The sequence below is a fragment of the Acromyrmex echinatior genome, chromosome 12, assembly GCF_024713525.1.
Source record: "Acromyrmex echinatior isolate Ae372 chromosome 12, ASM2471352v2, whole genome shotgun sequence".
Lineage (NCBI taxonomy): Eukaryota > Metazoa > Arthropoda > Insecta > Hymenoptera > Formicidae > Acromyrmex > Acromyrmex echinatior.
In genome coordinates, this window is record NC_141863.1 from 5,297,558 (window position 1) to 5,316,113 (window position 18,556).

Sequence of the window (18,556 nt, forward strand, 5' to 3'; positions counted from 1 at the left end):
AATTTTCTATATAATTTTCTATATAATTATTTTGATAACTTAGCAAAATTATTTTTAGATGTATACCCGATTCAATTTTTATAAATTTTATTTCAACAAAATCGTTCTTTTCGTGTACGCGCTTATTAAATTATTTCCAAATTATTTTGCTGATTGTAATAAAAATAGAAATTAATTACAAATGTGTTTCAAAAGAAAAATATAAATTATGATTTTATATATATATATATATATATATATATATATATATATATATATATACATAATATATAAATATTTATTTGCTGCGTTTAAGACATATTGAAAAGAATTTTCACATGAAATTACAAAATTTTTATGTGAAATTTTTACGCATGGTTAATTTTACTTTACGAATTCTAATCGCAAAATATTAGAAAGTATAACTATAAATAAAAAAAAAGTATAACTTCATAAATAATATCAACATGATAAAACTGGTTCTACCTATAAATTATTAATTAGTTGGTTATATAAACTGCGTGCCAGATATATAAATTGGAAGAGGATAAAAAACTCATCTCTATTTACAAATAATGTTAATACGTCATTTTACCTTGATTCCATTAGGATCGAACACGAAACAAGTAAAAGGACCTCCTTGTATGTGATTTCCCTTGTGCGTTATCGCGATACTCCATTCTCCCGTCTCGTCGGGTTGAAAGGTCGCCGTGTGCACACCATCCTTTTCTTTAACGGGGCACGGTAGCGATCTTCCGGTCGGAGACCACGCGGTCACGTCGATACCGTCATGACTAGTTCCTGATACAGAATTCCAATATTCTGATTCTTCACTGAAAGTGAATCCTTTCATATTGCCGGAAACACATACCATAACTGTTGACTAGAACCTCGACGATAGATCCTATAGCGCAAGGATCCATGCCCGGGGATTTGATTTTTGTTAGCGGCGGCAAAACCCTAAAATAATAGGGACATCCGTTCACTAGCTCGCCATCGTTGTATACCATCAGCTGAAAAATAAGAGATGAATTTAAAAATATAGAAGATGGTATTTAATATTTCCCACATATATTTAAAAGAAAATTATTTAAGTAATAACTAATTATTAAAAAAAAATAAAACATAAAAAGAAGAGTTAATGAGAGTGTAATTGGAGCGTTAATTAACTTGATTAAAAATGGTCTTCATTTATAGTACTTATTATTAATTTATGTTTATAACCAAGTATTGTGCATGAAGACCATTTTTACTCAACTTAATGAACGCTCCAATTACTACACCTACACTCTCATTAGCTCTCATTTCTACTTTTTATTCTTTTTTAAATTTTCGAGAATCTTTCAGAGTTTTTCTTCATTTTTTTCTTATTTTTAATCATTTAATTTTTGCATTTTGTTTGCAATCTCCTAAGCTTTCTTTAAAACATGAAGATGAAAAATTCGAGGATACGAAAATCAAATATCTGTTAAAATCTTATAATCAAGTTAGAACTCTTTTGTTTTTTTTTTACGATATTTTATAATTGCGCTGTTCCTTTAACAGACCTTGTGCATGCCCACTTCTGTAGGTACGAAAGTGCCTTTGCCGTGAACTCCGTTCCACGTAAGCCTGCATTCCATGCGTCCGCTGGGACTTATGATTTCGCCGCGCACTTCCCGCGCGTTTACATCTTTGGTGAGCATCTCCAGCTTGAAATGTGCCTGCAACCAAATTGCATACAATTTGTTTGTCGTCGAAGTAACTGAAGTTTCGAGATATAAGATTCCGAGAGTATTTTGTTGGATGAACAAGCAGGGATTTCTTGGATAAGGACTGTGGAAAGGAATTGCGGCGGTGAAAATTCGTCAACGCTAACTAGTTTCGGTGTAATTAACAAACAATGACTTAACCAACCGGCTGTTGCACTCGGGCGGATGTGCTATCGACGTGTACGGCAATCTGTTGACTCGCTTGAGGGCGAGGCTTCACCCACTGAAAGTACGCTGCGTATGCCATCACGCCTAAATGCTCTACATTCTGATCAGCCATGTCCTTTGCTTTCAAGATCGGCTCTACGCCCAACTTCTTGCCACCGTCGATACCTTACAGAGAACACGTTTGATTAGTAAGTTTATCAAAGAATTTTATTAAGAATTTTTTATTAAGAATTTATTAGTGTAATATATATATATATAAATAATACATGTAAATATAAAAGGTGTATCGGACAATTTATATTATCATAATTTATATTTAACGTATTTCTTATATTTTTACACAATTCTACCTTCACAAATTATTCATTTATTAAATTAAAGAAACAATGCCGTATGGTATCAATTTGATACACAAGCTATTCTAAAATAATTATATATTCTTTTAATCACAAATATTAGAACAATTTTAGTTTTTTCCTAATAAAAATTTGAAATTAAATATTCTTAGAATGTATTTAATTTTAAAAAATCTCTTTAGTTTTTAGCAGGAGATACTTTAATTGTCAACTGTGTACATTTAGATACAATTTATATGTCAAGATGTATACTACCGATATACAAATAATGTAAAGTTTATATCAGAATATACCATTTCTTCTGAAATTCTTCTGAAAGCATGCAATAAATTTAGAAAACATTTATATAGTATTTATGAGTAAAATATTGAAAATCAATTTCTGATGGTCTTACCCATTTGCAAATTATGCTCCCACGCGGAGGGGTCGTTGTCGAGTTTCTCAAAGGGTGACGCTGGACCGCCCAGATTTCTGACGATTCCGCACAGTGCTCGACCGTCGTTCCAATCCGTCTGTGAAAGAAGTATAATTGAATATCATTGTGAGGTATTATACCGAGGTACTGTTACCGGGACGCCTCATCTCCACCCACCGTGAAGTTCCGTATTGAGGTGTGCGATAATTGCGAATTGACCCATCGTAGTGTTGCGTGGAAACCTGGCGAGCCTTCCTTCATAAAGTACGATAAGTAGGTCATCCCTGAGAGTTCATCCAGGTAAGGTGACGCCAGATAGTCCGGCTCTAACACCATGGGGATGTCGAACTCACGTTTTGATATCTCCATGGCCTTGCGACAATTGTAAACACTGCAAAAGTAAAAATTAATATTAAAATAACAGTACACAGTATAAAATTGGCAGTACCATGACCTTATACGACAACCTTTTATGATAACCATAATTTCACCTTCATAAATTATTAATTTATTAAATTAAATAAACAATTGCAATATTTGATAAATAAGTTAAGTATTGTAAAGTGATCAATTCCTTTAATCACGATAATTTAACTACAATAATTTCTTTTTAATAAAAATTTAGCATTAAATATTCTAAGAATTTATTTAATTCTTCACATTTTTAGTCTTCAACATTAAATAACTTCTTAACTCTACATTACTCATATAGTTCTTTTTAATGTAATTACTTAAGTGGGGTGTTTCTGACAGTCAAACGTTATATCTTAATTTTCATTGTTCTCTTTGATGATTTATAATTAAATATAGATTGATAATATTTTTTATACATTATTTAAATAAATATAAATGTGAACACTTTTTAATTGTTGAACAATTAAAAAGTATATTTATTTGTGAAACACAATTTGTGCTAAATATAACAATGTGTATAAATAGCATTTAGCGAATTTATAAGATTGGAATATTTTGAATCGCAAGTAATGAAGGTTAACTGTCAACTGTGTACACAGTTTAAATTTTTTTTTAATGGAACATCAGTGACGATTTTATTTTATTCATTTTAAATTATCAGTTATAGTTATTTTAATTAGAGTCAAATTATACAATCATTGTTTTATCTCAGTGTATCAAAAGAGAACAATGGTAAATAATACGAAGATACCAAAGCGCTAATATATTAATGAAGTTAAACATCTCACAAAATCATTAAAAAGAGAGAGATGTAATAAAAAAGCTTACATTTCAGTTCACTTTTAAACCATTTATTTATTTTACCTGTTATTCGGATCGAGCTGGCGCCAATGAGAGAACAGGCCAGGCTTGCAATAATCCAAAAGTGCGCTCAGATACACGCCGGAGTTCCAGTCGGTCGTGAAATTATTGACTCTACATTCCGGCAAGACAGCCTGAAAATAGAGTCGGTCTTAGAAATTAAAACGCTGCTGTTTAAAGATTATCCATTCACGCTTATTAGCAAGCAATTAAATACGACGACCGCGATACGCGAGGTTTCCAAGGGTTAATTGTACGCGTATAAATCATAATGCGTACGTATAATATATATATATATATATATATATAAATAAATAATATTAATGTTACACGCAAATATGGGAGCGTATGCAAACAGTGTCTGTGAAAATTCTTTCGTAACGGAAACACGTTCTCGCGTAACGCGATATATGTAGACCCGTCGGAAAGGATCGAGCTCGAGGTAAAGTAATATAGCTTCTGCATTTGGTTTACGGCACGATGCGAGTCGAGGTCGCACTCGGTCGCAATTATATCGCATACTGACCTTGAGCCATGCTAGCATGAGTTTCCTCGGTGGAAACTTGGACTTGCCGATTTGATACCGCACGATCAGCGACCATATCAGGCCCAGGATCAGCTTCAGGTTGCCGTTCACGATGTCCACGTTACCTGGAAGCCCGAAGGAAAGCAGCTTTAGCGGGACTTACGCTGTGTGCACAATGCCGGAGCGGTAAAACCGTCAAGTAGTAGAAAATCAATTTGATTTATTGTCGGCCTGAATTTCTTCGCTTCTATCTGGAAAGAACGATCTGGCCAGCAGGCACGAAGAAGCGATTTAATTTGGGGTACCACATAAGAGAGAAAGAAAGGAACGATTAGAAAAAAGGAGAAGGTATGTTCACGCGTGCATGTTCACGCGGCATCATTCGTTGTAATTGCAGAAGAAAGATTTACGGTGACTTTGGTAAATAAGTTTGAGGATTTATAATAATTCTCTCTGCAATTATAATTTACGTTGATTAATGTTCATATTAAACATATCCACGTGGGATCTACACGTATTTTAATAGATAATCTTAAAGAAGGATTTTCCATGGATTTTTGGGTTCCATGGAATCTTAAGAAAATTTCCTTAGGGATTTTTAATTTCATAGACCTATAAAATTAGAAATTCTTAATTTTTTTGTGATTCTAAAATGAAAAAATAATTTTACTAAAGTGTCTAAATTTAAATAGGCATATACAAATCTGAAATAATTTTGTTAGACCACCAAAACAATTATGTAGAAAATTCAAGTTCATTTTCATCAACCAAAGTCCAACAAGAATAGCATTTTGATAAAATCAAACAGGACTTTTAATTATGAGAATCGACAATTCTATTTGATCTCATCAAAATGTCATTCTTGTTGGGTCTTTTTGTTTAATAAGAATATTTTTCTAGATATACACGATAGAACAAACAATCAGATGCTCATATTCGTTGTGTGTCATTTCGATTCGATGTCCATCTTTCTAGCTGCGAGATAAACATGCTCTTATCTCGGTCTCACGAGACGATATCGATTATTTCTTGTACCATCGTGAACTGAATCATACGATAATAGTTGTCATGTAATGCACATGATAACGACGATGATGACGATGCTATGGTTTTTCGCGGCCTCGTAGGCACCGGCGACGCGACGCAGGAAAGGCAACGACCTCGAAAGCTACGATTTGCAAGGTGTGACGCGAAATCAGAAACCGGTGCATCATCTGGAAACAACACGCTGCAGATCGCGGCAACGTACAAGTTTTCGAATTTCGGCGCGAATCTTCGAAACAATATTAATTCATAGCATAAAAGCAACATTGCTGGAACATTTGTAACGTTACTGCAATATTATAGAAATGTTGCAATTTTGCTGCAATATTATTGGAATGAACTTGCTATACGACCTTCTGTCTGCCATGTCGAATTTTGATCGTCAACAATCTGAGTCCTTAAACTTCAGTACAGATTTTTACAATATTCCTTATAATAGAAAGAAAATTCTGCATACTTATAAAAGCTGTAATAATTCAAGTTTTTACTATCACAAAAGTCGAATTGTATTTTACTTTATATTTTTTACAAATTTAAATTTATTAGAATTCACAATCAAAATATCGACTGTGCTTTTGAAGTCCAACCTGGGGCGAAAGGTTAAAATTTAATGAAAAATCATCCGGGCACACCTTCGTCGGTATTAAAAATTTTTTTGGATAAAAAAAGTAGATCCCGTCTGCGGAGAATCATCGAGGATTAACGACGAAGCGTCTTCGATTGCGACGTGACGGTGTCGTGTTTCGCGGCGTCATGCGCGAGATTAAAAGCACCGCTGCAGAAATGCAGACCTCCGGGCGTCGCTGAAAGACAGACAGCTTGCTCAACGATGATCCGCATATTCGAAATGATTCCCATTACGTTTTCCATCGTCGTGTGCTGACTCATAGGCATACCGGCATTGCACGCTTTTTTTATTGTTACACTGTAGACCGAGGAAAACGCATTACTCGCTGTGGCGTGTGGCAGGTAATGGCCCGGATCGCTGCCGATACTTCCGAGTAGGAAAATCATCCTTGCGTTTTCGCGTTCTACAATCTTTCGACGTTGGAAATCGCGTAATTTTATTGTCAAAAATAAAAACGTAATTAATCCGTAATGACTTCGATCGTCAAGTATCTATTAAATCCCAACAGAACGAGTCACGCATATTGCAAAAAGAATGATTTTGCTAAAGTATTTTAAAATTGGTTAGATACAACTCTAAAAATAATTTTGTTCGGCTATCAAGATAATTATACAGAAACCGATCAAATTGATTGCTGGAAGGTTCAAACTTTTTGCATCGCTCATGCTTGAGTTTCCCTATATAATTATTTTGATGGTCCAACAAAATTATTTTCAGATCTGTATCTATGTAGTAAAATTTTTAGTTCAGCAAATTTGTTCTTTCCATGTGATAACATCATTTTGAATCTTGATTGAAAAATGACTTTTAATAATCATTTTGAAACGATTTCGATGTTATAATAACTTTGTATTCTGCTTGGGATTATTTTACATTCCAAAGCGTATCTTGATACGAGCAATCCGAGAAAGAAAATTGAAAAAGCGAGATTAATCGCGAGAATAAAAAATTTCAGAAAAGAGAATTCAGGGAAGTCGAATGAAACTGCGAAGGTATCGCGGTGAGATTATGTTCAATCGCTTATGCGAATCGCTTCACGGTAATTTGTTCGTACGTGCGCAATCAGAAACGAACGATATTTTAAGATATTTTTTCGAAAGTGTTACGCATGGAAAAAAATCGTACGTGAACAGCGCGTACGGATTAAGGTATGATAAATATTCCTAGGTATTTCTTTCCTCTCCCGCGAGAAGAGGAAGATGCACATTTCCAGTGATTGCTCATTATCTGTGGAATGCGTCGCGGCGGCTCCCTAATACTTTGATTGCATATTATTATTAATAACGCGTTTCACGCGTGCGCCTTTTTCCCGCACTTCAGCACGCCATGACGAGAGAGAGGGGGGGAGAGGGGGAGAGAGAGAGAGAGTGTGTGTTAATGAAAACGGGTGTTTCACCCACGTGGCTTATTATATATCTCCTGTTGGCAAACAAGTTGCAGTGCATCGAGATTATAAAAATTTAAACAAATAATATAGAGGCTATATAAAGAATATGGGAAGAAGGAGAAGAGCACACAATCGAATAAGTATTATTCATACACTAAAAGAATAGTTTTGTAAAATGTAAAATGTAAAAATGTAGCTTATTATAGATATTGATTTGAAAATAATTTAGTTGAATCATCAAAATAATTACCTAGGAATGGGAAAAATTTAGTTGGATGCAAAACATTTTTTTGAACTGTAAAAATAATTATGTAGATTCAAACTAATTGCTAGAATAAAATTTTGCAACATTACTCATTATGCTTGAACTTTTTACATAATTATAATATTTTGATGGTCCAACAAAATTATTTCAGATCTGTATCGAGCTACATCTTTAGATACTTCAGCAAAATTGTTCTTTTTGTGTATCGTTGTATAAATGTCATCGTAAACATGTTACTCTTGATAGTCTTGATTAATATGATTAATAAAAAAATATACTTTCCGTTCGCGAACAAATTGCAAAATACAGTGTATTAATATTATTGAACAAAGATCAAATAAATAAAAAAAAACGAAACGAATGTAATTATATTTAGATCAAAGAACAGTCATTGAAATATCAGTTGCGTGAGACATCATTTCTGACTAACATGATTTAATGGAAAAAATATATATAACTCTCTCTTTTTCTTTTCTAAAACCTGCTTTAGCGAAAAAAATGCAATCAGTTTTATCTAAGTTTTTTCTCTCTTCCGCAAGATAAATTATCATCGAGTAAACGAGCGACTTAGGCTTTTCATGTAATGATATAAGTCGACACAAACATCATTCTATCTTTCTTGACATTCAATGAGTAACAAAGATAAAACAACATGTCGATATGTATCACCAAATGGAAATCACTCAAAGTATGATCGCCATAATTTTTTTTTTTGTGAGCATTTATGTCTATATATAAAATAATTAAAAATAAAATGATCGGGACGACAGAAGCCTCAAATCGATTCCTACTCGTTTCAGTGCGAATTACAATCTGGATATTTCAGGATATATATTGTAGATACGCAAGTCATAACGTCGTTCCAATTATGGAGCGTAATTGGACGTTGAGCGCGTGCAACGCCTTGACGGTTTCGCGCGACCGTGGACGAACAGACGGCCTTCGCCTCGCTGTACCCTTGCAATTCTCGTCAATTTGTACAAAACACGGTATTTTGCCTATATTACGATCCGTAAAAATATGAAGGTTCGAACGGCGCAACGGAAGCAATTTCTTCACAATCTTGAATATGTCGCGAACTCCGCTGCACTGTAACGAAATATGAATGTCAGAAGACAAAAAAATTCGACATTCTTTATCAATCCAACTGAATCGGATTAATTAAGGTTTAATGTAAATTATAACATGCAATAAATTTGATTAGATATGGAAAAACGGTTTTACTGAAGTATTTAATACTTTAACCAGATACAGATTTAAAAATAATTTTATTGGACCATCGAAATAATTACGTAAGACAAGCAAACTGGTTGCTAAAAAATCTTGCTCAAAATTGTTCGCAACATTGCTCATCATGCTTGAGATTTTTATGCAATTATTTTGATGGCTTGATGATAAAATTATTTTCAGATCTATATTTAGTCACTTTTAGGTATTTCAGCAAAACTGTTCTTTCCACGTATATATATAACATTATTTATATTGGACAATCATTCAAAAATTGAACAAAAAACCGCGGATACTTTTTAAATGACCTAATAACTATTATTTAAAACCTATTAAAAATCTATACACTCCATATATTTATATTCGTTAATCTTACTTTAATCGCAGCTCGTTGAAAGCGTTCCCTACTTTTACACTGAGTGTGTAATGTTTAAAATTCTGTCGCTGATGATAGAATTATTCAACTTTGTCGACACAATCGCATTCACTTTGTATTCCAATGATTCTATTTCCGACAGGAATCAATTGCGTGTGACTTGCTTACCGATATTGACGAGTTTTACGCCGTCAGCCTCGATGGCCTGCAACGCCGTGGATACGTTCTCCAGATGGTGATGCTGATTCGCTGGTCGCGGATTCCATCGCGGCAGGCGGCGTTTCGTCAGCACCTCGACCAGAGCACAGAGACGCGTGCCGTCTCGGAAATCCTCGGCGAGGTCCAGCACGGGGTCGCCGCCCACGTCACCGGCGTGTTTCAGGTGCTCGTTCACCCAGTTTCGAAAGGTGTTGGCCTGGATCTCCACCCAGAGGTCCTCGTGGCCCTTGATCGGCATCCCCTTGGCAGCTGTACCCTCGGCCGAACGGGCCACCAGGCCCACCAGCTGCTCTGGCCGCAACTGCTCGGTCGATTGCATTCTCGGGTTCCTGTCACGTGAACGATTTTATATATCTTGTAGATCGAGTAAAATTTGATAATTGTACATCTTGCTTCGCTTTCCTCTTCGATTAAAGACTTAATCAGACCGTTCAAGAAAGTTATTTGTGGAGACGTTCTTACAATTATTTACAGTGAACGCCAAAAGTATTCGTACAGGGATGATTTTTATTGAAAAAAGCCTTATTTGTAAAATAAACGTTAATTAGTAATGAATTAATATTGAATACGTTCTGTCCTAATATGAGTAAAAGCGAATATAACCGTGTTCACAATCTTAAAAGCTAAATTTCGACTGTCACGAATACTTTTTGTGCCCTGAAATAATAGTAATTCTTCATTTTTGTTTATTTTATTAAGATAATATATTTTAATTATTATAATCTTTAGATAAAATAATTTGGAAAAAAATACTATTTATTTTATTCTTTAATAAATTGCTAATCAATGTCTATTTTCTAAGAATAATATTTTTTTAAAGATATCTTCTTTGTATGAATACTTTTGTATTCATTAAATAATATCTATTTATACTTTATTTATCAAACTGGTTCAATCTTGGTGGCAAATTCTTCATCTGCAATTTTGAAATTCTTTAACATTAAATACCTTAATGCTTTAATCTTCAATTGAAGCAAAATAAAGTCGTACAGAGAGAAAATGCATTTATGATGGCGTAAAATGTTTGTGAATACACCTCGCGTTTTTATTGCTACAAATTGTAATTAATCGTTTCGATTAAGCGCGCGTCGCGCGAACAAATCGTGATACTTACCGAAGTAACGAGCAAAAAATTACGAAATGTTTAATTGCTCGTGCAAAACGCTCGAGTGTGTTTCGCAAGAAGTTTTGCAGCCTGCGAATGCGACCTTTAAGGTCGTCCCACTACGAGGAACTCGATGTAACTCGCGAAAAAACGGCAACGATCGTGCATTGTGCGGCGCGGTGAAGAAGATCCAGAGGAGAATTTCGCGCGGTGAAAGTGCTGGTGTTTGCGTACACCTGCGAAACCGGCGTTCGTCGAGAATATATAATAGATAAGTACCTGTACTATAATCTATTTCCGCGTGTCTGTTCTTGGATCCGCTCTGCGGTTTTCTCTCCTTTTTAATTTCATTCACCGTCTAGTTCTACCAATGTAGATTAACTTTAATCTCGGCTTATCCTTTTTTTTATTCTTAGAAAAAGAAATAAAGATAAAAAGTAAGTAAATTAGAATTAATCTACACTGGCAGAGAGCATAATTCGGTGACAAGTCACTGAAATCACGTCGAACACACTCAGAAAAAAAGACATAATGACAGCAACTATAAAGGTGACAACTATACAAATTTATATGTAAAATCAATGTATATATTGAGTAAAGTACTTTGCAATTGTGAAATATATAATTTGTTCAATTATATGTATTAATTATTAAAAGATGAGGGTCTATTTTTAAAATCTTACAACTTTTCCTGAGTAAGATTTGTTATAATTCTTTATTTTTTATTGTAGTCTTTCCCTCAAAATATGATGCTGTTTCAGCGCTATTGAGTGACTTCAAAAACTAATAACTTTCCCGTCTTGTATAATTCTACTTGTATATAAAACTTGATAATTGTCATATCTTTATAGTTCTTATAATCTTCATAGTTGCCATTATGGCAGATCTATGTTTGATCTGAGTGCGGAGAAACGGCGTAAGAAAGCGTTGAAAAATTCAATTGCGACGAAACAGCACGCGAGGTGTCCGAGAGCTGGATTAAATAAATGATAAAAAAAACTCATTTAGCATTGTATTTCGGAGTTGTGTGATAGCCCACTTGCGCTGGAGATGCTGAAAAAAATTGGTGAAGCGCCAAGGCATTATCGGGAAACCCGTTAATTATGACGGAACGGCGCTCACTTGGCGCTTCGATGCTCATGTATCAAATAATAGTAAAAAGTTTTTATTAACATTAAAATTTAGGTTGCAGCAGTTTACTTTTACTGCATGCAAGAATCGTAACATGATTCGCGTCTAGATGCTATCGGGGAACCGGATTTCGTTTCTGAGAGAATAATCCACGTTTCCGGAGTTGTTTGAATCAGACAGTGTTTCAACAGTCAGCTGCGTCAATCTTAGAATGCTATCGTAAATTGTACGTATAAGTGAGCGAGGTCATTGAGCGCTAGGCTGTGCCTTCAATGGTCATTAGAAGGTCCAATCTGTCATGTTGAAAACTAGGACAAACGGAGACAAGTTTCTAAAAATTTTGTCACACGGAAAGAACAGTTTTTTTTTCTAAAGTATCTTAAAATTTAGCTAGATAGAGATTTGAAAATAATTTTATTACATCAAAATAATTATGTAGGATACTCAAATTTTATAATAATTTTATAATAATACTGCAAAAAGTCTTGACATTCTAACATTCAGTTTAAGCGTCTTACATAATTATTTTAATAGTTCAACAAAATTATTTTCAAATCTAAAAAATCAAAATTTTTAAATAATGCAAAACCATTCTTTCATATATATCAGTATTTTGTTCATATATATATATCAGTATATTATTTTGTCTATTTTAAGTTTACATTATATAAGAAGACATTGAACAATATATTTTATAATAAAATGAATTATTTATTCTTTCTTTGCTTTTAAATTAAGCTATTTCCACAACACAATTTTCCAAGGGAAACCATCCTAAAAATGTCCAAAGAATGTCTATGTTCTAAGGACATCCTCAGGAATGTCCCTCAAAGAACTGAATTTGCAAAAATCTAAATTGTAAATAATTTTTTTAATTCAAAATATTGTAAATAAATGTATTAAAAATAGCCTATTTCCTTATACGTAAAATTTACATATCAGCAATACTGTATCACTTAATATTAATAGCATTTGAAGGCTAAAACGTCGTAAGAATTTTGCTATTGAAAACGTAAAATTGTTAATAATCTCTATTGCAAACATAAAAATTTCTATGTACGTAATTTGTATGTAAATATGTGCCGCGCATGTGATATTCTGTGATATCTGTTTATGCGTAATCCGTGCACCAGCGGCGAGCTGTTTCATCGCCGCATGACATCATTGTTATCTCAAAGGCTCGTCTGACCAGTGACGCTTGCGTAAGTGCGTAAAAATTTACGGTGAGCAGCGCAAGACCTCGACGTGCGAGCGATTAACGTTAGCTCTTTCCGATTTCACAGGGCAATTGACGGCGCAAATAAGCTACTAAGAGTACGAGTGTTAATTAACTTCCTTCGATGTTTTTGCATGTATTGCGTAATAGCCGGCGAATTGTTCGACCTAAGATCGCGTGACTCGATAACCATGATTGAGAAGGGAAGCGTAATTGAGACGTAATAGAGAACACCAAGAGAATTTAAAAGAATTATTGTTATTTTTTTAAATGCACGCACATTTGTATGATATCGCGCGGAGTGGGAAAGATCTCGACGTTTATCAGAACGTGTCAGGCGAAATCAAACAAGGATCGCTCTCGCGCATCCGCACGTGAACGACACTTGTGAATCAAATTCACTAAACGATACACCGGCGACTTTCACCGCGATCTTAAATTTTATTCACCACACATTCACGCACGCACGTATCCTGTCCATCATTCATATCGCCCGAGAGAATGCTAAAAAATTAACGTAGTTCAATCGATCGATTGATTCATTCATCAGCTCGAAGGAAGATTATTATCAGACGATTCGCATGTTGAACGACGATTGCGTAATCAACGATATGAAATCGAAGAGACTGTGTAAAGTAACAGTGGAACTCCATTTATCAGAATCTTGCCTTATTGGAGAATGATATGCAAATATGGATTTTCGCACGCGATGTGAAGCTTGTACGGAATGATTCCTTTACGTATTTCATTTTTTTTTATTTTCGACATTTTAAGTATCATTTCAAGTATGTCTGATCAGATTTTCGTAGGTAGATTTTAGTTCCATTTGATTGTTAAAAATTGTTCAGAAATATTTTTAGAATTCTAAAATTATGATTGCAAAAAGTTATTTTTTTCTCTACACATCGACCTTTTAAAATTTTTCTTGTACAAGATTCTTAATCTTAATTATTTTGAAGAATAATTTTATAGATTCCTGGAATTGAAATTGACCTTCGATTTTAAGTTTTTTGACACAAATTCCGCAAGCATTTTGGGAATATCTGCTTCGTAAGTTTTGAAGTTCATGTATTATCTTTGATATGTCAAATCATAGTTTTAAGATACATTCAAGTTTGTTTTCAAAACTCTGTGATTCCATAAATTGGAGTTTGTGAAAAACTTCTTTAGTAGTATTAATTCCATTCAAAACTTTGCATTTTAAATTATTGATTTCGAAAATTCTCGAGATAGAAAGTCCCTCGTTATTGCCTGTTTTGCTTTTGACAGTTCTTCTGAGTAATCAAGATTAAACGCACAACTTATGTCCACATTTCTATCAATTAACTTCAGTTTAATTTCAGTTTATCTTACTGTTTATCTTTTTCTAATTTTAAAAATTAAAAAAGATAAATAGTAAATTAAAGCAACTAATAAAAGAAGACTTAGAAGTAATTCTCACTGATTTCAGTAAAACTTAGCAGGATTATAAAGTGTTTCCCTGAATATAATAACCCTATTTGGATGTAAACAGTTAATTGTTTCTAAAATATTTCAATATTAAATTTATTAGCGGCGGTTCATTAGAATTTATTAGAACGTTTATACTCGGGTATTTGTAGTTTAGCGAATATGATAATAGCTTCTATAGACTCGAATTTAACCTTGCTTGCAATTAATTTATTTCTATTATATAATAATAAAATTTTATGAATAATTGTTAACATAAAAAAATTAATTATTTTGATTACGCACTATCTTTACAAATTTTCGTGAAAGTTTTAATAAAAATTTAATTTCAATTTAAAAACAAAACATAAATTTTTTAAACATCATGAATTCGAGTATAAACTGTAATAAATTGCCACTATTAAATTCAATATCGAAATATTTCATTTCAAATATTTCGATTAACCTTTTACATCCAAATAGGGATACGATTTTATTCAGAGGATTATATTTACTCTATAATCCTCCCAAGTTTCACTAAAATCAATGAGGACCACTTCTGAGCCTTCCCTTATAAGTAAAAGAAATGCCATTTTGCAATCAAAGTTGAACGTTGGAATAATCTACATGTATTTAAATATCTCAGACATATGATTAAAATTAATTACAGTTAATCACCGAGATTAAAGTTAATCTATATTGCTGTAAAAGCGGACATTAGTGTTGCTGATCGATAGCGTCTACAAATTCTTCATTCAACGTTTACTGCGGACAAGCTTATCGTTCAAGCACTTTGTCAGAGGTATTCTGATAAACGGAGTCCCCCTGTGTTCGCCACTCCAGTTGTTCGCTCTGTCGAAGCGACGTAGAACTGCACTATGTCGCGCTCATCCGGAGGATACCTCGTCGTGTATCTCAACGGAAACACACGCACACACATACACGCATCTATCCGCCCACGTAACCGCGAGCACGCAGGACGTAGGAACGCACGGTATGCGAACTGGTATATTTACGTTGGCTCTTCCTCGAACTGGCGCCTCGCGATTCCACCAGGTCGATCGGCTCGTGACGACGTTGGCGAACGTCGGCAACGGATTTCGACGACGACGGTGAACTATGTTATGCGAGGAACGCCATTTTTGGACGTACCGCCGCGGCGCCGTGCGTTGATGAGTGTTCGACGTGCGTGAGCTCACTGAACCGACATGGAAATCCCTTCCTCTTTCGTTCTCCAGCAGCTCCCCGATACAATCGTCCGTTGTAGGATCGTGGAGTCCGCGCGATTGTAATGGATGCAGGACCGTAGCCACGAATAACAAGGCGCCGACATCGTGTTGTTAAACGTTCCTAGACGAAAGATGAAAATTGGATATTTTTTACAATTTGTTGCTCGATTAAAATTTTAAATCACGAAAGACTCGCCGAAGTCGATGATGGCAACTTAACAGTCGCACAATCGGCGATTCTCTTGCGATTGATAAGAAAAGGTTCGAGGTTTTTTTAAAACTTCATGAAAGCTCCAAGCTATTATAGTTCTATAAAATTTTATTTTATAGAATTTTATAAGCGCTTCTATTTTATCCGTGAAAGATGACGTGAAAATGAATATCGATCTATTTAAATTAAAATAAACAAGTGACTTGCACATTTCTTTTGCACGTATATATATTTTTCTTACATTGTACCCACATAATTTAGATCCAACAAGTTCTTGCGATACTTTCCTGAGTTCTAGGCAGCAGAAGCCAACAACGGTTCCGCAAGGTGGTGGCACCTGTCGGAACCGTAATCGCTTGTGCTGCATATGAACAGGCGAATTTCTTCGCACCTGAACGGTGGATGACGTTTTAATAAACATCGGTGTTTAGCTTGTGCATTTCATACCCTATCCGGTGCGTTTGTGACGTCAGTATATCTAAGGAAAACAAGAAAGTCAAAATAATATAAATAAAATAATTTAACGTTATATTGATCGAATTTATGTCATTTTTTTATCATGATTCAATATGACATTATTTTGAAATTGATAGAAAAGCTCAAATAAATGCAGTTAATTAGATCAAAAATTAAAACTAGTTTATTAAAATGTCAACGAGAAATTAATTTTGCATTTTGTATCAATGGATAATTAATTTTAATCCCTTCTTGACTAGTTTTGATCTTTGGCCTTCTTAATTAATTGCGTTTCTATCAATTTATTATCTTTGTATTGCAAATTCGAGCTAGGAAATTGACATTAATGTTATTTTGATATTATTTTGTCTTGTTCTTCTTGAATAATTTTCTAATAGGAGGAGAGTCTCCTTAGCACAATCATAATAACATCTTGTCGATCTGTAACGCTTATTTACCCATAATTAAATGAAGATTGATGAGCGATAACGTTTAAACAGATTTCTATCTTGAGCGCGAGCAAAACGCGCTGATTTATAATTAAATTAATGTATTTTTATGATTTCATCAATGAATGTTCTTTCAATATTCCTTTCCTCGTTTATGGTTAAAAGCAAAGAAATTTGACGACTTCAGACTTTCCTTTCCTGCGTCACTTTCCTTCACGTCCCTGTCCACCTCCGATATTCGGAAGGCAAGCAACACAGCAAAAATACACGATGTAATATGTAAAATACTATAGAGAAAGAAAAACATGCGGTGCCCCCGAGTGGGTCTCACATGATGACGTAGCGATGGAGATTTCAATTCCAATTAAGCGAATTAAGCGAGATCTCTCTCGATCAGGCATTGATATCTCCACGTGTATAAGCGCGCCGATCCAAAAGCTCAGCCCACTCCCGCAGCGCATTTCGAAACGCTCTAATTTATTCGCCTTTGTGCCGTGCACACAGTGGCGGAACACAATGTATGGCATTAAATATTACAAAACGACGATTCGTAGGAAATTACGATATATATGTTGCGATATCGTAATTGCCACAATTACTGGAGACTATGACGCGATTGTATCTAATGTGAACACTGTACTACATTACTGTAATATTTATTCGCTTAATGTGTGTACTACGCTGTGTGTATTGTGTTATATATTATATATATTGATATTTTTATAAAGAAGTATCATGATAACACAGAAATGACCCGCAAAGTGCGTAATTTAAATTCTTTGAAGAAAATATATCCGTGGAAGTTTCGAAAATATTACATATTACATATATTATATTATTGCATTATAATATAAATTATTATATTGTATGTAGAATATGTATAACAGAGAGGGAAATAATTTATTAATCTTGTTACTTATAAAAAAAAATTACCGTTAAAGTTACTTTTTTCAGTTAACGTGATTTAATTTAATTATATTTTTTGTAACTGATAACTTAATAATACTGATAATTTAATACTTCTATAATTATTTTTATACCACACTTATTCATCGACATATGGACTGAATAAAGTATTTAATGAACAATTAGTGATTATTTTTTATGATTAAAATATACAAATCTTTACGTCTAATAATCATTATACTCTGTAAATGTCTATATTAAATAAAATCTTTTTAGCATGTATATGCTATATGTTTTAATATTCCATAATTTTGATTCCAAATGTATATATTGGATACATTAATTTATTATAAAAAATGTAGCATATAATAATGCTTAGTATAATAAAAAAATAATTTATTAACGTTAGAAATGTATGAGATTCCTGTATTTAAAATAACAGTGCAAAGAGTATAACAAATTAATTGAGAAATAACTGACAAATAATGACGTTTTTAAATAACTATAACTGTGTGTTACTTTTTGATACATGACATGAACCTTTCAGAAATCGAATTCAACTAGCTCCACAAAAAACGGAATAAAGAAAATTAATAAAGTTTCTACAAAAGACAAACTATTAACAGTCAGATTCATCAATGTGACAATTTTCTACTCAATAATGTAACTGTTATGTACAACATGTGTTGTATTATATTTATGTTGTTGAACGGGAAATTATAATATTGATGTAATGTTACTGTTAGTTTTGTGTTCTCCAGGATTGTAAAGTAATCATAAACTTGGATATCAAAATTAAAAAATAAAAA

At 33.7% G+C, this 18,556-nt stretch overlaps 1 protein-coding gene across 1 annotated transcript in view; it reads right to left on the minus strand.

Moving 5' to 3' along the window:
• Window positions 1-15,733, minus strand: part of jbug (filamin-type immunoglobulin domains fbug) — a 50,497-nt gene extending 34,764 nt beyond the window's left edge. The window contains exons 1-10 of the mRNA XM_011062086.2: window positions 15,513-15,733; window positions 9,566-9,945; window positions 4,471-4,595; window positions 3,948-4,078; window positions 2,847-3,060; window positions 2,649-2,766; window positions 1,876-2,063; window positions 1,527-1,682; window positions 851-992; window positions 575-780 (exon numbers count right to left, since the gene is read on the minus strand). Coding sequence (XP_011060388.2) covers window positions 575-780; window positions 851-992; window positions 1,527-1,682; window positions 1,876-2,063; window positions 2,649-2,766; window positions 2,847-3,060; window positions 3,948-4,078; window positions 4,471-4,595; window positions 9,566-9,935 — 1,650 coding nt within the window. The 5' untranslated portion in view covers window positions 9,936-9,945; window positions 15,513-15,733. The remainder of the gene's footprint in view (window positions 1-574; window positions 781-850; window positions 993-1,526; window positions 1,683-1,875; window positions 2,064-2,648; window positions 2,767-2,846; window positions 3,061-3,947; window positions 4,079-4,470; window positions 4,596-9,565; window positions 9,946-15,512) is intronic.
• Window positions 15,734-18,556: the final 2,823 nt, after the last annotated feature.